Consider the following 19799-nt stretch of genomic DNA (forward strand, 5'->3'; position numbering starts at 1 on the left):
CTCAGCCCACGACGCATAGTGAACATTTTCATTCTAAAGGATAATAGGGACAAAATTTTTAATGTTAGAAACAGAATATGCAGGGTGAAAGGAGGGAGATTTCTGTGAGTCGTTTGTTATGGTGATGAGGGAAGGAGGAAGAAGGTAAGGAAGACTAGATTTGGGCGGAAGAGAAGAGAGGATCGAGAGAGATGTCTGATACCATAAAAGTATTCAATCCCTTGAATGTTACTGTACAATTGCCTCAGAATATATACAATGAAGCCTTCCTAGGTTAGCTTGGTCAATCCCATAATTCTAGCCAAAGATTATGGGTGATATCTACTGGTTGACCTATTAGTTAGGATCAATCACCTAAATAGCTAACAAATAACAATATAAAGATTACATCAGATAATACAAGAATATTTCATATTCTAATACATGCCCGTTAAGTGGCTCCATTGGAACTAAGTATGAAGCTTCGTAACTTTCCTTAGTGTACCAAAATGTTACATAAGTCTCCGGATATTGGTTAATAGCACATATGGCTGAGGTAGCATGCTCACAAGGAACTCCATTCAAATCCTAATATTTACACGCACATACCTTTTGATCAAGTCTAACCGTGCACGACAATGTACTATTATGGTGTGTTGCACCTCATACACATTTGTACTAGCTTTTATTAGTACCCAGTTCCTCGTTGCTTGCCTAAATTCATTCAACTTTGCTCGAATTCTTGGAGTAACCCTATTATACTTGGCTGCTTCCCCTCTCTTTTCTACCATCCTAGACATTACTTGCTTTCTAATTTCTTCAAGCATTGATAAAATTGGTTTCTCTCTAGCATCAAGAATCCATGAGTTGAATGTTTTTGCCATGTTAATACAAGTTACATTCGTACAAGCCTAAGTCTTATAAAAACATTTGAAAAATTTGATTGAACATGGTATGGTTGCTATTTGATTCAAACACAGGAAATCCCTTCTCCACATACCTATCTAGCATTCTGTTTATACTTGAAACAATGGTCACCAAGCTTTCCCTATACTGGGAACCCTTATGCCCAATCTTCCCACACTTAATGCAATATTTAAAAATTTCCTCGTATCTAAACTGAACCCAGAGTAAGTGCCCCATATCCATTGCCAAGAAAAATCCCGGCATCAAAGGTTCATTTAGTTTCACACAAACTTTCAGTCTCAGATAATCATTTTCAAGCACAATATGAAATGGTTCAATATGATATTGATGACTAAGCAACTTACCTGCAACATGAGTCACATGCATATTAACATACTCGAAAGGTAGCCCGCATACACACACCCAAATCTCAACAAAAGAAAATCTGACGGTTTTGTCAGAGTACCATCTAACAAACACCATTACAGCACCATCAAAAGTAACAGTAGTTTTCTCTAAGAGTCATTCCATGTCTTCAATCTCCTCACAGTGAAAGACATAAACCTCCCCACACGGAAGGCAGTAATCTTTCCCCTTGTACTCCAATTTTTACTAATCACATCATTCACTTTTCCCGCCTTAAAGAGGCGGTAATCAACTAAGAAATCCCAAAATGCAGTTGCCCCAGAACTCCCTTGACTGCTGCAACTCACCAGGGTCCATATTAATCACCCTGCTGGATCTTGGATACCTCCATATATTTGCATGTAGAGGATTCATTGGGTGGAACTCAGCATTTGGATAAGGTTGGTGGAAATTTTGATGATCATAGAGGTTTTGGTGCACATCAACGCCTCCCCCCATATTCTTGTGACCAAATCTTCCAAACTGAGTTTCAAATGACATAATGTTAGACGGCTCAAAGTTTGGTAAAAGGTTTTGATTGATATTGTTTTTGTTTTGAATTTTATTTTGTATGTTTGAGATTTATGAAATGAGATGAGTGTTATGAGAACCCGCATCCTGATACGATCTAAATTAAGACGGAAATTATAAAAGATAGAAATGCAACTGTTCGACCACAAGGATCGATAGGCTGCCCCAATAATAGAATTGTGGTGAAATAATCACCTAGATTCCATTATAACAAATGAGATAAATCTCACAAGTTCATTCATAAATTCATTGATTAATGATTACAATATAACTAATGCCCTTATATAGGCTACTAATGACTTGGGAAATAAGAAACAAAAGAGACAAATGACTAAGCTACCCTTGATCTCATTTTGATGTGTATCAATACCCGCCCCTTGAAATGATCCTTGTCCTCAAGGATCTAAGAAAATCAATATTTGAAGCAAGGCGTAACATGACACCTTCCAGGTTGCGAGTTTGTCACCAGATCATCAATTACCACCCTCACAAATGGTCCTCCTGGATCAAACACATAAATTTGGATGTCTTCATTCCTCTTGTCTTTCAATTGCTTACTACCACCATATTGACATATCTGGGTTTGGTTTGTCCTTTTTGTGCACCAACTTTCGCCCGTGAAGAAGTTTTCATCCCCACATGGGTCAAAGACCCAAACTGTTTCAAACCCCATATTCTTGCTGGACACAAGCTTTTGTAGTGGCTTCATTCCTTTCCAATCATGTTTCACAGATCCCTGAGTAGCAGCAAGTTTCAGTAGCCTTGCATTTAAAATCTGAGCTGACAGATTGTCATTTACTCCACCCGGAACAAAAATGAAGTTTGAGATATTCAAATGCTCATCAAACATATGAGACCTGACAAAATTTTCTTGCATAATTGCAACTCCCTTAAGAAGGTTAAGCCAAGTGCAACACATTATAAGATAATTTTCAGCGCATTTCACAATCCATGTTGTCCTCCATTGACGTATGACTCTCACCTCCGTAAAATCACCATTATCCTCAGGTATAGTAGTCAAAGCAGGAGCAAAAATGCTGACATGATAAATGGTGTGCGCCTTACATAGAAGTAATAGCTTCAGGTAACAAGCATCTAGCACATATACCGTCAAATGACCAACACAAAGTCCCAAACTTGGTTCACTATAAAACCAAGAATTATGGAAGTGGACATCCCACAAATTAGATTGGCAAAACAAAATTCCGGGGTCAAAAACAAAAGTAAGGAACAGATGACCATTGTTTGTCCAGCTAGCACTGAAATGAGACCATAAGGTCTGAGGGTTGAACAAATGCCAAGTATATTCTCTACTAGTATCTTCCTCACCCCTAAAATCACCCTTGTCCTCAAGGGTGGAGAACACGACATGAGTTAGGCCCTGTTCTTTCTGGCTTATTTTCACCTTTATTTGATTGATTCATTTCTATTCGATTCGATTCATTCGATTCGATTCGATTCACTCCATTCGATTGATTCGATTCACTCCATTGATTCGATTCGATTCGATTCACTCCATTCGATTCGATTCGGCTCAAATTCTCCATTAAATTCAGCTCATTTCAGCTTTACTAATTTAAATAATAGTTATTATTAATTTTGTTAACAATAATACTATTTTTTTAATATTAATATTATTTATTATTTATTATTATTATAATTATAATTAATAATATTGTTAATAATTTATTTATTTATTTATTATTATTACTATTATTATTATTATTATTATTATTATTATTATTATGATGATGATGATGATGATGAATATTATTATTAAAATGAATAATAATGTTATTAATGTTAATGTTAATGTTAATGTTATTGTTGTTGTTGTTGTTGATATTATTATTATTATTATTATTATTATTATTATTATTATTATTATTGTCGTTGTTATTATAATTATTATTGGTATTATTATTATTAAAATTCATAACATTTATTGGTATTATTATTAAAATTCATAACATTTATTATTAATATTATTAATGAGGCACACCGAACCGACTTGACTCACTTGCCAATAGGGGGTCTTACAAGTCAACACGCTTGCCAACATGGTTACAAATTAGCTTGGTACCCTACGAATCACAAATCGTTAAAAGCGAATTATATCAAGTTGATTACTGAAAATACATGTAACACATTTTCTATAAGCGATTCGCGAATCGGTAAGGCGTATTCATAGCGAATATGGTAACCGTGCTTGCCAAACCATCATTTGAGGTACACATAAAACCTTTAAATATCTCACTATTCAACAATCAATGGTAACAACTTCTCACCAACAACTTCCTCTCTCTAGAAGTAAGACTAATCGAGCTACTACAAGAGGGCAGAGAGACCTTAGTTTCAAGCAATGTCCCGACTAACCACCATTACCATAAGACATCAGAGAAGGACCTTTTGCATACCCTCTGAGGCCTTTGTTACGCGTGAAAGATCCATCCGAAGAGAGCAAGCATAGGCTCGAGATACCATATGAGAGTAGAGCGTTGACTCAACCTGAATTCGAGCAACGCTTACTTGAGTGTTTTTATTCTAAACAATTATTTTTGTTCCGGGTGTAATTCCAGAGCAAGTATCTTTACCACCCGTGGCCTGTAGAATAATGTCTTGAGTTGACCCCTTCTTGCTTCTATCGTTCCTCTCGGCCTCTCCTGCAACAATGAACGAACTGAGGGCTTGGCTTTGTGCCAAGCGTACTCACTCCGACGCTCAAGTCAGTAAACTTAAAGGATTAAGTTGTGTTGCTTGGCTAGGTATGTATTGTAGAGAGATAAGGAAGATATTACCAGATGAATAGTGTATTTAGGTTAAGTTGTGGGATCCTTTCCTCAATGAAGGTTGAGGAGTATTTATAGACTTTCACCTTTTGTCACGTAGTGGCCAAGTGGCTAGCAGGTGGAAAGACCGTTCTACCCTCGGCCGATGGACCTGTGGCAGGCCGGCCGAGGGCCTTGGATATGAGTACGCGGATATGTGTCCCGGCTAGCTAGGTGCCAGGCCGAGACCCAGGTGACAGGCCGATGGGCTTCATCGGCTAGGCTGTCTGATATGTTGACATTGCTGCGGATGTCTCTGACCTTGCTCAGTATGTTGACTTGGTCAACGGTGCAGAATATGCCCCATCAATTTGCCCCCAGCGTAGTCTATGCCGTGGTATGGGCTCCGATGTATGTTGAGCGTATATTCTGCGCAAGTAATTTCCAAAAATTCTTCTGCCCCGGCTTCTTCTACCTCGGCTTGGTTCTGCTTAGGCCGTACCCTATCCCCCCTCCACATGGATGTGTAATGGACATCCGATGTGGAAAAGAGAGAGACGTTGGCGAGACCAGGGGTTGAGAGTGGACCGTTTGGCAAGTAGATACCAAGGAGCGTGTTGAAGAAGATACGTCGATTGGCATTCTCGTCAAGGAGCGTGTCCCAACCGCCGCCGTAAACATGTTAGCGTATCGGTCGTTGTGGCCCCGCACGCTTCCGCCTTGGCCGAGGGAATCGGGGTTACGACGCGACAGCGTTCATATCTATAGACCATTATTGATTGCGTCCTCGTTCACGCTCGGTCTTAATTCGCCGAGGTGTCAGATTTGCGTCTCAACGGTACTTATACATTCTTAAGCTCGGTCTTAATTAGCCGAGGGCAAGTCGTGGTTCCCTCGTCACTCTCGGTCTTAGTTAGCCGAGGTGATCGAGTTTACGTAATGACCGCCGTTGTAAATATCTAGGCATATCGGCTCGTTCCCCGTCGCCCCTCGGTTTTAATTAGCCGAGGTGATCGAGGTTTTGGCTCGATTGCATTTACTGGCTCGTTCCCCCGTCACTCCCGGCTTCGGTAGGGAATCGAGGTTTTGCTCGACCGCATTTACTGCTCGTTCCCCGTCACTCCCCGGCTTCGGCCGAAGTGATCGAGGTTTTGGCTCGATTGCATTCTACAGGCTCGTTCCCCGTCACTCCGGCTTTGGCGATGTGATCGAGGTTTTGGCTCGATTGCATTCTACGCTCGTTCCCCGTCACTCCCGGCTTCGGCCGAAGTGATCGAGGTTTTGCTCGATTGCATCTTTCGGCTCGTTCCCCGTCACTCCGGCTTTGGCGAAGTGATCGAGGTTTTGCTCGACCGCATTCTGCAGGCTCGTTCCCCGTCACTTCGGCCGGCCGAAGTGATCGAGGTTTTGCTCGATTGCATTCTACGGCTCGTTCCCCGTCACTCCTGGCTTCGGCCGAAGTGATCGAGGTTTTGGCTCGATTGCATTTACGGCTCGTTCCCCCGTCACTCCCGGCTTCGGCAGAAGTGATCGAGGTTTTGCTCGATTGCATTCTACCAGCTCGTTCCCCGTCACTCCGGCTTCGGCCGAAGTGATCAAGGTTTTGCTCGATTGCATCTTTCGCTCGTTCCCCGTCACTCCGGCTTTGGCGAAGTGATCGAGGTTTTGCTCGACCGCATTTACGGCTCGTTCCCCGTCACTCCCAGGCCGAAGTGATCGAGGTTTTGCTCGATTGCATTCTGCAGCTCGTTCCCCCGTCACTCATGGCCGGGCGATGATCGAGGTTTTGGCTCGATTGCATTTACCAGCTCGTTCCCCGTCACTCCCGGCTTCGGCCGAAGTGATCAAGGTTTTGCTCGATTGCATCTTTCGGCTCGTTCCCCGTCACTCCGGCTTTGGCCGAAGTGATCGAGGTTTTAGCTCGACCGCATTCTGGCTCGTTCCCCGTCACTCCCGGCTTCGGCCGAAGTGATCGAGGTTTTGGCTCGATTGCATTCTATCGTTCCCCGTCACTCCCGGCTTCGGCGGATGATCGAGGTTTTGGCTCGATTGCATTCTGGCTCGTTCCCCGTCACTCCCGGGCTTCGGTAAAGTGATCAAGGTTTTGCTCGATTGCATCTTTCGGCTCGTTCCCCGTCACTCCGGCTTTGGCGAAGTGATCGAGGTTTTGCTCGACCGCATTCTGGCTCGTTCCCCGTCACTCCGGCTTTGGCCGAGGTGATCGAGGTTTTGGCTCGATTGCATCTTTCGGCTCGTTCCCCGTCACTCCGGCTTTAGCCGAGGTGATCGAGGTTTTGCTCGATTGCATTTAGCTCCCCGGCGTCTTGACGGGGTCGGCTTCTTCCGATTGCTCCATTCAAGTCTCTTGGAGTCACATTCGGGCCCCGGTCTCTGGACGGGTTCCGCCGCTCTTGTCGGTGTGACAGTGTGAGCGGCGTATTAGCAATTATGTCCGGGAGTAGCTTCAGCTTTGCTGCATCAACCACATGTCCTATGATGGTGACCTGGTCGGCGGGCAGCGGCATATCTTGTTCCTTTGGCGTCCAGTTCGTCGTATTGGTGATACGGCCGGTGGGGGACTGCCCGATTTCTGAGTTGTGGAATGTGTCGTCGGTAGAATTTGTTTTCCACCAACACCTTCTCTGGTTGTTTCGACATCTTCTTAGCTTTTTGGGTGGGTTTTTGTTTGGGAATGAATGTGACTAGCTTCTAGTATCTATCCCCACAGACGGCGCCAATTGTTCCGGGTGTAATTCCAGAGCAAGTATCTTTACCACCCGTGGCCTGTAGAATAATGTCTTGAGTTGACCCCTTCTTGCTTCTATCGTTCCTCTCGGCCTCTCCTGCAACAATGAACGAACTGAGGGCTTGGCTTTGTGCCAAGCGTACTTTCACTCCGACGCTCAAGTCAGTAAACTTAAAGGATTAAGTTGTGTTGCTTGGCTAGGTATGTATTGTAGAGAGATAAGGAAGATATTACCAGATGAATAGTGTATTTAGGTTAAGTTGTGGAATCCTTTCCTCAATGAAGGTTGAGGAGTATTTATATACTTTCACCTTTTGTCACGTAGTGGCCAAGTGGCTAGCAGGTGGAAAGACCGTTCTACCCTCGGCCGATGGACTGTGGCGGGCCGTAGAGGGCCTTGGATATGAGTACGCGGATATGTGTCCCGGCTAGCTAGGTGCCAGGCCGAGACCCGGTGACAGTAGATGGGCTTCATCCTAAGGGTAGGGCGTCGATATGTTGACATTCTTTGCGGATGTCTCTGACCTTGCTCAGTATGTTAACTTGGTCAACGGTGCAGAATATGCCCCATCAATTTTACTAATATCATTATTAATATGACCTTATTATTTATTATTGTTATTAAAAATATTATTAGTAGAAAAATACTATTTTTTCATTATTATAATTTATGATTATTCATATATAATAGTGTAAATTATCAAAAACTACCTTTTATATACAACTTTTTAAAATTTACTCCCTTTTAAATTTTTTTTTTAAAATTACTACCTTTAAACGCACTTTTTTTAAAACTTGCTAGCAAACTTCTATTTTTGTGTTTTTGTGACGAAAATGCCCCTAATCTTTCTAATTGGGCAGAATTGGGTCATTTTGTTTGCTTCATATCTAGAGTTTTACATGGACAAAAATTATGTTCTTTATACGGATAGAATCTTAAAGAAGTCTACTTTCCAATGGCGTTGGAATCAATAAGTTTTACCGTGTGAATTTTGCCCAACAAGCCTTCAAAGACTGATACGATTTTATGACAGATTTGCGTCCTTCCACGAGAATTGCGATTCCGACAAACTACAAATCACCCGAGTCTACCTTACCAATTCGGAAACTAGACTCAAAGGGCTACAACCATGTGAAAGGGCGTTTACATTAAATCAAAATAACACCATGGAAATGGCTCCTCAATATCGGACACGAATCTGGAAAAACAGGAATTTCGGTCTTAAAATCGTATCAATCTTTGAAGGCTTGTTGGGCAAAATTCACACGGTAAAACTTATTGATTCCAACGCCATTGTAAAGTAGACTTCTTCAAGATTCTATCCGTATAAAGAACGTAATTTTTGTCTATGTAAAACTCCAGATATGAAGCAAACAAAATGACCCAATTCGGGTTTGGAATTCCCTGTTTTTCCGTTAGTGTCGATATTGAGGAGCCATTTCCATGGTGTTATTTTGATTTAATGTAAACGCCCTTTCACATGGTTGTAGCCCTTTGAGTCTAGTTTCCGAATTGGTAAGGTAGACTTCTGGGTGATTTGTAGTTTGTCGGGAATCGCAATTCTCGTGGAAGGACGCAAACTGTCATAAAATCGTATCAGTCTTTGAAGGCTTGTTGGGCAAAATTCACACGGTAAAACTTATTGATTCCAACGCCATTGGAAAGTAGACTTCTTTAAGATTCTATCCGTATAAAGAACATAATTTTTGTCCATGTAAAACTCTAGATAGGAAACAAAATGACCCAATTCTGCCCAATTAGAAAGATTAGGGGCATTTTCGTCACAAAAACACAAAAATAGAAGTTTGGTAGCAAGTTTTAAAAAAAGTGCGTTTAAAGGTAGTAATTTTTAAAAAAAAATTTAAAAGGGAGTAAATTTTAAAAAGTTGTATATAATAGGTAGTTTTTGATAATTTACCCTATATAATATTATAATTTTTTTCTTATAAATATTAATTTTAGTATTACTATTATACTATGAATATTAATATATTATAGTTGATAATAACTTGAATACTATTATTATTATTATTAATATGATTATTTCATTTAATTAAATTTCAATTCAAATTTTTATTCGATTCGATTGATTCGATTCGAGTCGATTCGGCTCATTTCACCAATTTCATTTCATTTCATTTCATTCATTCAATTCACCACCACTCACCAATCCAACAATTCAATTCATTCAATATTTCATTTCATTCATTCATTCAATTCAATTTCAATTCAACAATTCACTCATTCAATTCATTCACTCATTCAATTTCTTTCATTCTTCGCTCTGCTTTCTGCTCTCTACTCTAAAAAAGCCCGGAAAAAATGGCCTTACTCTATAGGGTTCAAAAATGCTAGCTAAGATAGTATTCCCCACTGCAGGAAAAACACAACCACCCGGATTGAAAATTACTTTCGACATGTCGCTTGTTAGAACACCACCAGTAGCTATCACACACAGGATAAATTTTGGGAAGCTGAGAACCTGAAGTCTAGCAGAATTCAAGTTCCTAAAATAGATGCTCCACATATCAGCATGGCCATGGTAGTTAGATGTGACGTTCATCAATATATGGCGTCTAATAGCAGAAGGAAGCAAGCAATAAGCATCAATGTTATGGATTGAAGGGAGCTGAAATGTATTTTTGAGTCCTTCCGTCCAAATAAATCCAACCAATAGTTTGCCCCAGCTATGTATCTCCTTATAGTTAACTTGTGGTTTCCACTCGTTTATCACCCCAACACAATACTGCATATAAAGATCGAAATTCATGTGCAAAAGTAAAACAACGGGGTCGAAAACAAACACACAGGAGAATATTGAGCCGGACATCATAGTGCACACACCTTCTAAGGCCATATTCTTCTGACACCACAATACCTCATTTTTTGTATCAGTACATGGGAAAAAAGGCTTAGTGGTCACCTGAAACAATGAACATTCAGCATGTAGTGTAACCTTATACTGGGGCATTAAACCCAAAATGAGACCAGCTTTAACGTCTAGAGGCGAAGGTATGCATAACCATGCTCCATTTGAAAAGATATCAACCAAATGGGTGAAGTTTGGGTGGTCCAGTGCACAGAGCTTTAAATGGTCATTATGCTCGTTGAGGTCATCTCGCTGACGTATAATGTTAAGCCCCTCGTTTGCAACTACAACATCCAGTATGGGAGCATGTAAGAAGGGAGAATGTGGGTGGGGTAATTCATCTAGCACCTTACTTGGCTTATTTTCATTGTTGATCATTGCAACTTGACATATGGTTTGGCTCGCATAAGCTTGTTCGGTTGGTTCAGGTATTTTATCGAACATTTGATGCGCGTCTCCCATTTCTTCATTTTCTTGTGTAATTCTTGCTGCTTGAGCCATTTCTAGGATGAAGTCTGGTACAGGCATCTTATGAAACAGGTTGTGGACCGTTCGTACATAGTCCGGCACAATTTCATCAAGTTTTGGCTCACGAACACCATGTACAGCAGGTTGGACTTTGTTAATGTCATCTAATAGACTCTGGTCATCACCAATCATTACTACTCTCACAATCTGATCACTGCTCAAGCTCGAGTTTGCTTGAGGCATTTTAACGAACGTGTGATGGCCATTCAAGACTTGTAGATTTTCTGTTGAAACACAGTCAGTTAATGAATCGGAAACATCAAACCCACCATTGTTTTTCAATCTAGTCTGTGATACATCATCAATTAATGGAGCCTCAAGTTGGTTTGAATTGAGAACATGTTCAGACATTTCGTCGAACACCTTCTGAACAACAGATACCTCAATAATCGAAGCACTAACAAAGCATAAATTTGGTTCAGGAAATTCGTCGAACACTTTGGGTGCATCACAAACAAGTTCTGCTACTGGTGAAACACATGAATTTGGTTCACACACTTCATCAAACAAGTTAGTCTTACCAGGAATATGCAACTCATCTTGTGATTCTTTCACTAGCATAGGCTTTAAGCCTTCTTTTGAAACTTTAACAAAAGCAAAAACCTCAAAATCAACGCCACAAGTAAAGACACAATTGTGATCAGAAACATACGAACAACTATGGAGATGGCCAGCGGACCATATTTCGTCACACCACAAGCATATGTCGGCATTCCTTCTTTCGTTCATTGCACTAAGGGTAGTAAGTGTATACGACTTGATGATGCCACCCTTTTTTGCTTCTTCCATCTGCTCTTCAATAAGGTCATCGTGTCGTATATTTCGGCAGAAGTATTCAATTCTCTTCATTTTTGATATCAATCAATGTGATGTAAAACAAGGAGTATCGTTTGTTTTGATGATTTTGATTTTGAATTATTATTTTTTTTTTTTCTAAAAAAAAAAAAATTTGATACAGGTCGAGAAGAAATTTAGCTCTGATAAAAGATAGAAATGCAACTGTTCGACCACAAGGATCGATAGGCTGCCCCAATAATAGAATTGTGGTGAAATAATCACCTAGATTCCATTATAACAAATGAGATAAATCTCACAAGTTCATTCATAAATTCATTGATTAATGATTACAATATAACTAATGCCCTTATATAGGCTACTAATGACTTGGGAAATAAGAAACAAAAGAGACAAATGACTAAGCTACCCTTGATCTCATTTTGATGTGTATCACATCCATATTAAGGGATTAAATAGAGAGGTGAAACGCGATAACACCCCTCAGTTATTGAAAGCTAAACCGTCTTTCAATTAAAAGCAGCGACCAATTAAATTTGGGATTAAATCTTGAACTCCCTAAATATTGCAGATCACCAATTAAAATACCTGATCAGTAATGACTAAGGTAATATGGATAGATTAATACGGCAAAAATCTCCCCTTTTGCAGGAAGAGTTTTAAGGTTTCGAAAACCCCCAATCAAATACCCAACTCAATAATGATTGTGAATGGATATGGTTGATTTAATATGGACAGAAGGAATATAATCAATTAAACCAAAACGTCGAATTAAAAAGACTGAACATTGACATGAATCTGGGAAAGTTAAAACAGAAGAAGAAAAGTTTGAAGAAAGAGAAGAAAGGAAGTAGAGCTTTCAGAAGAGAGAAAAAGCTCTCTAGGATTTTTAGAGAAAAAAACAGTTTGGTCATGTCACATTAAAATTTGCCATATCACATCAACATTTGCACAAATTCTTGTTTGTGACGGCACATATCCGTCACTCTTGAGTGACGGATACCATTTTACCTCACAAAATACCCACTTTTTCTCTCTCTGCAACACTATTTATGTGGTCCCCTTTCTCCACTAACCCATTTTGTTACCATTTTATCTCACAAAATATCCGCCACAAATGGTAACCCGTCACAAGGGAGACTAATTATAACATTTGTCATATCACATTATTTTAGGTACCTTTTTAATTATATTGTATAGATTAATACTTAAAGAGAAAATGTTCGGTGTAAAAATGAATCTATATGATATGAACAAAAAAATAGAGGCAGTGTAAAGTCGAATACTCGTATTTTCTATCCAATGATGTTCATTGCAAACGGCAAGTTATAGATACAAAGTTTGGAATGTTAAAACAAACAACACTGATTCATTAAACATAATTCAGTTCATAAAACGATTGTCTGATGGCTAGTAAGAATATCTCATCGATTAATTCAGGGCTCAAGCAGATACATTATATATACATCGAGTCTCCAATGGCTTGAACTAAGTCTACAAGCCATGATCATCCTTAGCATGCAAAATTCATGTTCACATCGCATATGCCGTGTGTGACACTCGGAGCTAACACATGGATACTGCCAAAAACATTAGTTTTTTCCATAGCCGAGTTTGCCACATACATATACCCATGTAAGGCACTTAAGGAGTCCAAGTAACATACTAGAAAAAAAGCTTTTAGAGCGCCAACTAAATCTACTCACAATGTCCCACTAAGATTTTCTGCACTACAGGTCTACAGCTGCCAGTCAATGGGTAGTTCCCCATTTTTCTCCAATATCTGGTTCGTACGAGAAAAGTGCCTGCACAATTGCAGAAAGGAATACGGTTGAGTCTGGATTCTAGCAATCTAGCTCATTTAAAACGTAAACTTGATTCCTAGAACAACATGCAAGAAATATTCTCATGGTAAACACTAAAGACTTCCCCAAATAGGTAGTTTTGCACAGGAGAAGTTTGGCTACATAAACTTTAAGCATGGACGTTGATTTAAAAAACAAGAACTTTAGAGGTATCTCCTCAATGTCGAACTAGGTCAGCACGAACAGTCATTCCGGCGTGATACCATGACCAATCCGCCAATATCAAGACTGCCTTGCAGGCTTACAGCAAAAGGATCAAAAAGGTATTTCATAATCATTCTAGCTTCTTTTTCAACTACAACTCCACAAACCTAGATGTTATGCCAACTCGGATTCTGTCCAAGTGTCCTGAAACTCTGAAAGAAGTTATGTTTTCGCCGGAAATGATGTCTAAGTGTTGGCAACACGTGACGTGCAGCCAAAGTGAAGTGTAGAGGTAGCAAGTGTAGTTTTCAGCTTGCAGTCTTGCACTTAAGAGATACTCCCTCCGTCCCGGTCATTTGTTTACCTTTGATTTTGGCACAAAAACCAAGAAAAAAGGAGACCATTTGTGGTTGTACTTAATGAATGACAAGTGGACAATAGTCTCATTGGGGGGATCAAATTACCCATAAAAATCCTAACTAATATGGAAAGGTAAACAAAAGAATAAGACACCCTAAAATGGAATAGGTAAACAAATAACCGGGAAGGAGGGAGTAGTTATTTCACCCAAAAACTTGCAAATATGCTTATGAACCAAAAGTCCTACCTGCATCCGAAGAACCCTCTGTTTGCAGATAGACCAGAAGGATGAGCTGACTTGAGAATATGATGCTTAGTCTCATCAATCAGCCTGTACACCATTGAGAATGTCAATAATACACCCAACAGCAAAACTAGTTTAAGTCCATCTACTTGCTACCCGAGCCCAAAGAGATAATGATTGGTGAATTGTACGAAAATATCAATTCCCTTAAGGTAACAACTGTAGTAGGAAACAAACCTTGATTTCTGTTGAGCAGAATTTCCCCAAAGAATAAAGACAATTCCTTTTTTCTTTTCAGAAATTGTTCGGATGACGGCGTCAGTGAACTGCTCCCAGCCCTTCTTAGCATGAGAATTTGCCTGATGATTCCTGACTGAGCCAAGTAGACATCATGTAAATCAATAACTGAGATATAAATCATAAGTACCATATAAGCAAATATATAACAACCTAACGTAACACATTCCATACAATATCAAATATAGTTTTAAGTGTTTTGCTGCCTGTTTAGGTATTTTACAAGTCACAATATCAAGGTAGAAAAGTCCAGAATAATTACAGTAATCTTGAAGTCTTGTAAGAATATACTATTGTGTCCTCTGTTGGATTTACTATTCACTGGGTTAGTAGATCAATTGTACAAGGGCTGTGGTTCCGTATTGATCTGGGATTTGTGAACAAAAGTTAATCACAGAGCTGCGGTCACCTGATTCTTAATATACATAGAATCATAGGTCACCACTCCTCACCATATGATAAGAAAATGTTCATTCTTCCTCAATTTAAAAAATTTCCATATAATACTAGACATACTGCAGTGCAGACAAACTCAACCATAAACAGTAGATCAGAGAAAGCTCAGCAGAAGCTTTCAAATACTAATAATACACACAGGAGATGCTATGATAATCCACTGATCTTTATAATAACATTGGATGTCGTACGAAATGCAGACTCAGGAAAGACTGGAAGTATCTAAATTCAGTATGATTAGCAACTGATTTTAGAAATACAAAACACAGAATTTCAGTAAAAAGCGAAGCAAGAAAGGCGGTGCTCGGGAAAAAAAATATAGTTTACCAGTCAGGACCGTGTTGAGCAGCAAGACACCCTGCACCATATCAATATTTGTTTTAGTTTCAATAGTCTAATTCTAGTTTCATCTGTATTACTGTTGTTTCATGCTTTTAAGCAAATAATCATTGCCAGTACTTCACATCTTACAACCTTAACAGAAAAAGAAAAGAACAAATATACAAGAACAATTAGCCAGAGACAGGCAATAGCAGGCGCTTGACTAGCTTGCCAAATGAAAAGAAACAAGATCTGGCAGATACGTGAAACATGAAAAAGAAATAAGTTAGATGAGGACTAAGGGATGAGAAAAGCAACTAGTTGACTTGTGTTTGCATACAAACAATAGTTGTTTCAAAGATGGAAATTATAAAAGAACAATGACAGCTATTCTGGCAAGAAAGATTACCTGTACAGCCCATCTCTCCAAGTTTCCATGAGATGGAATAGAACATCCGAGGTCTTGTTTTAGTTCCTTCAAAATATTTCCAAGACTTGAAGGGATCTTGATTCCCTCTGGCACTGAGAAAGAAAGGCCCATTGCTTGTCCTGGTCCATGATATGGATCCTGACGAAAGAAATATCAGAATTCAATAGCTCAGTGCCAACTTCTCACATATGAAGTAATTAATTTAATCAAAACAAGGCAGGTGGAGTTGTAGAATTCAGCCATGAAAAACAGATTTACAGGAAATCTCGTTAATCCAATAACACAATAGCAAAAGAAAAATCAAAGAGAAGGGGAACAAAGTAGTTTTACCCCCAAATATTCACTGGATATTGCCATTGAAGTTCCTTCTTCATCAAATTGAACAATGAGACACATAATAATTTAGAATCAGGACTGTTTTCACCATTATCTACTAATTATAAGCTAACTAGTGCACAATCAGTAACCATCATTTCAGCACTCAAATCACACGCTTTGGCAAATGGAAATTCTAAGTGACTCAGCAATTAAACTCAGAACCAATGACTAAGTGATAACCTTATTACAGCCAAAGGCTAAGGGGATATAATGTCATAGATAAGTGAACAATCTTGCATTCACGTATAGAAAAAGAAAATTGGGAAATTCTACATTGTACCCCTAAGTTTTTCAGTTTTCTAAGCTTTACCCCTACCTTTTTTATATTTTAGACTGACGCCTGAACTCTGTACTTATTCTCCATCATAACCTCCTTCGACTCTCCATTAAATATCTCCATCCCCAAACAACTCTCCTACAACCTCCATTCTCACTAGTTAATGTTGTGCCACCCTCCTCTATGAGAAGCATCACAGATCATTGTTAACAAGCATAAACAACGAATAAAAACTTCTTATGAAGCAGGAAATGATAATGGAGGTTTCATGAATTGTTAGGTAGATTCATAAGACTGTTGGGGTGCGTTAATGGATAATTCGGCAGGGTAAAGGTAATGAGTAGGTTAATATGTAATTGGAATGGTTAATGAGCGATTTAACAGATTAACGAACAAACCAAGTTAGCAGAGACAATCATTAAGGTCATGGTATGACTAATGTATAGAGTTCAGGGGTACGCCTTAGAATTTCAAAAGGGTAAACCGAAGACTTAATGGTACAACGTAGAATTTCTCAAGAATATTTTCTAACATCAATTGAGGGGCCGCTTGTTTTCTTCCATGTGAAATAATGGAGAAAGGGAAAGTGATTGAGAAGAGAAGGGAGAAAAGACTCCTAATTACCGAACTTCTTTTGTTAAAGAGAAGATCAGAATGAGAAGAGCAACCTCAGAGCAACACCTTGTCTGCCAATAACTGTCATCTTTTATCTCTTCCTGACCTCCATCTTCTTCCTCCCTCTATGCCCACTGATGACTCCACTACAAACCTCCATTACCTCTCACCTGAAGGTGTTGAATTGTTGATCTTACTAGAGGTTATATGCCACTAAAATTTGGTTAAACTTAGCTACCAAAGTTGTGAATTATATACTCATCTAGTTATCTAAAAAGTTGAAACAAAAAAGGGAAAAGAAAATTATATTAGGACGGTAGAATCGGATCTCGGGGCGTGCGTAGGTTTGTGTTATGATTCTATGATTTAATTTTTTTAAAACAATCTAGATCATAAGATTCTATAAACTTAAGATTCTAAGTTCTAACTAGGATCAGGATCGATCATGACGTTTCGGATTGTACGAACGGGATTAATTTTCAGAATATACTATACATATGGTTGTATATACTTATAAAAGACCCATCTAATGGCAATCACTCCACTTGAAATTATACTCAACAAGTGATTTGACTAAGACAAGAAGCATGTCCTCTAGAGTGCGAATAATTTAAGAAGTATCAACAACAGGGAAAAAAGAAATCATACCCAATCTACTATGGTTTATTAAGTATTATGCAAACAAACTTTTGGCACACAATAAAAGCAAGATATGCAAGCTTGTTTCTTCACATCAAAAGCCATTTCTTTCATGCGACACGGCAAATGATATTCACTTAAAGTATGTATAGATGTTTCCTCTTTCTAAAGTAGAACTACGTTGCAGATATTTTACGACTGTAAACCAAGATATGTTAGAGACTTAGAGGTTGTTGATGATGTGATCCTAATATGGTGAGTGATCAGAGACGAGAACAAGAATGGTATAGAAGCTTCTGCGAGTGATATAAAACTTGTTTCCAAAAACACATGCTCAGCACACTAGCATAGTACATGGTAGGCTAACAAGTTAAGACAGATATAAGTGGAAAGACATACAAAAAGACATAATGAAGATAATCGGTAAAACTTATAAGGCTACCTGGCCGAGAATGACAGCCTTGAGTTTATCAAACGGAGTTGAATTAAGAGCATTAAAGATGAGGTGTTGAGGAGGATATATAGGGACTTTGCCGCAACAAATTTCTGTTTCGACAAACTTGCATAAGCTGGTAGCATAAGGTTTTTGAAATTCTCCTGAAAGTGTTGTTAACCAAGATTCTTCCACCAGGAGCTCCTCCAGCTTCACATAACTGTTATCTCCTTCAACTGTCAGGAAAAATTAATAATCAAAGAAAAGCTTCGAAATTACGACATTACAACCCATCCAGAAAATAGTTACTTGACTCTGACAAACACAACCACACCATTTACAGTGTGGTGTGGGTGTTTGGATACACTTTACTTCCAAATCTTGTTTATTGTGGAGAGATTTTGATTAGGCGTGAAAGAGGGAAATTGGATAATGGATCCCTCCAATTCCCTCCTCCCTCATTTGCTATCAAAACAAGGGATTTTAAATTCCCTACTCTCCCTTTCTTTTCCCTCCAACTCTTTCAAATACAAACACACCCTTAGAGTTGATACTCGATAAGCTAGCGACTTCCTAAATAAGTAACAGTCATACATCCTCCCGCCATTTCTTGCTAATTAAATAACAAAGTCGTACATCGTCGTCAGACAGTAATATTCACGTTTTCCCTTAACCTCTACTCATTTGCTGTTCAACTTCCAAAAACAAAAACCCTAAAAAGGAAAATTAAGCAGTAAAAGAAGGAACCTTTAGAATTGCGAATCTTGTCGGAACAAATTCTTAAATTGTTCTTAGAGAGAGCTATGGATTTGTTCAACTCCATTCGCATCCTTTGCTCAGGAGTGAGACCATCGGCGGCGGCGGCGGTAGTAACTGTGGTCTTGAGACGTTTATTGGGATTTGATTTGGGGAAGAAATCAATTAGGGTTTTGGATGAGGAGCAAGGCATTGTGGTGTGGATATTATGGCGGGAGAGTGTGAGAGGAACTGGTTTTGTAGTCAACAATTGTGTTTTTAAAGTTGTTATAAGAAATGATTTCATCATTTTTCCTACCAAACCCGGTAAATTATACTCCCTCCTATTCACTATATTCTTCCCTATTTCCTTATTCGGATTATTCGGGTTTTCTTCCCTATTTCCTTTATTGGGTTGATTTGTGTGGTCCAAATTCAATTGCATGTGGGGTAGTGTGCTTTGTGTGGTCCAAATTCACTTACTTATTTCTTGTGCAAAAAGGAAAGAAGAAGAATATAGTGAATATGAGGGAGTACCATGCACCCAGGACTATGGTGCATGGTACTCCCTTTTCTTAATTTGTTTCTTATAATAAATAAATTATAAATTTAATAAATAATAAAATAATAAAAAATATATTATTATTCATAATTTTTATTCCTCTACAAATTGAGATCATATTTGATATATTTTGTTATTTGTTTTATTTTTCCTCACATACTCACATAACGTAATTGACATATTCATATCATATCACACAATTTTTTTTCCTTAAATTATTTTGTATTATGCGGTTTTGGTATGAAATTAAACGTTCATGATTATTGTTCAATATATTTGAATATAATAGAACCATGAATGAATATCACACCACATAATACATATTCATCAAACTACACTGTCATATTCACTAAACTGAAAGTGAATATGATAGTGTCCTATTGTGAATATCACACTTTAAAGCACATATTCATTAAACAACATTGTCATATTCACTAAACTTAAAATGAATATAATAGTGTCATAATCGTGAATGTAACACTACGTAACACTTAAACTGAATATGATCGTGGTAA

The 19799-nt window shown here is 38.7% G+C and overlaps 2 protein-coding genes across 3 annotated transcripts; both read right to left on the reverse strand.

Annotated features, from left to right (window-relative positions):
- Positions 1 to 1990: 1990 nt before the first annotated feature.
- LOC141642721 (uncharacterized) lies at positions 1991 to 12403 on the reverse strand. The gene is made up of 2 exons (XM_074451614.1): positions 9669 to 12403; positions 1991 to 3202 (listed from the first exon to the last, which is right to left on the reverse strand). Exons 1-2 carry the CDS (start codon positions 11580 to 11582, stop codon positions 2234 to 2236), a joined length of 2883 nt encoding a protein of 960 aa, XP_074307715.1. The 5' UTR covers positions 11583 to 12403; the 3' UTR covers positions 1991 to 2233.
- A 474-nt stretch (positions 12404 to 12877) lies between these two features.
- LOC141642722 (uracil-DNA glycosylase, mitochondrial-like) lies at positions 12878 to 19054 on the reverse strand. 2 transcript variants are annotated; one of them, XM_074451615.1, is made up of 7 exons: positions 18735 to 19052; positions 17997 to 18223; positions 15625 to 15783; positions 15222 to 15252; positions 14379 to 14514; positions 14145 to 14228; positions 12878 to 13333 (listed from the first exon to the last, which is right to left on the reverse strand). In XM_074451615.1, the coding sequence occupies exons 1-7, from the start codon at positions 19030 to 19032 to the stop codon at positions 13267 to 13269; spliced, it is 1002 nt and encodes a 333-aa protein (XP_074307716.1). In that variant the 5' UTR covers positions 19033 to 19052; the 3' UTR covers positions 12878 to 13266. The 2 variants fall into 2 exon arrangements, with proteins under 2 accessions (XP_074307716.1, XP_074307717.1); XM_074451616.1 differs by lacking the exons at positions 12878 to 13333; positions 14145 to 14228; positions 14379 to 14514; positions 15222 to 15252 and adding an exon at positions 15263 to 15467 and having other exon boundaries at positions 18735 to 19054.
- Between the last annotated feature and the right edge of the window lie 745 nt (positions 19055 to 19799).

The sequence above is a fragment of the Silene latifolia genome, chromosome 2 (assembly GCF_048544455.1).
Source record: "Silene latifolia isolate original U9 population chromosome 2, ASM4854445v1, whole genome shotgun sequence".
In the NCBI taxonomy this organism is placed as follows: Eukaryota; Viridiplantae; Streptophyta; class Magnoliopsida; order Caryophyllales; family Caryophyllaceae; genus Silene; species Silene latifolia.

Excerpts from the sequence above, each read along its gene's own strand:
- LOC141642721 (XM_074451614.1), bottom strand. The coding sequence starts at position 11,582 with ATGAAGAGAATTGAATACTTCTGCCGAAATATACGACACGATGACCTT. Across the intron at positions 3,203-9,668 it reads GCATTTTTGAACCCTATAGA|GGCCTAACTCATGTCGTGTT; the intron begins GTAAGGCCATTT and ends CAGAAAGAACAG.
- LOC141642722 (XM_074451615.1), bottom strand. The coding sequence starts at position 19,032 with ATGATGAAATCATTTCTTATAACAACTTTAAAAACACAATTGTTGACT. Across the intron at positions 18,224-18,734 it reads CAAGATTCGCAATTCTAAAG|TTGAAGGAGATAACAGTTAT; the intron begins GTTCCTTCTTTT and ends TTTTCCTGACAG. Across the intron at positions 14,515-15,221 it reads GCTCAACACGGTCCTGACTG|TCAGGAATCATCAGGCAAAT; the intron begins GTAAACTATATT and ends TACTTGGCTCAG.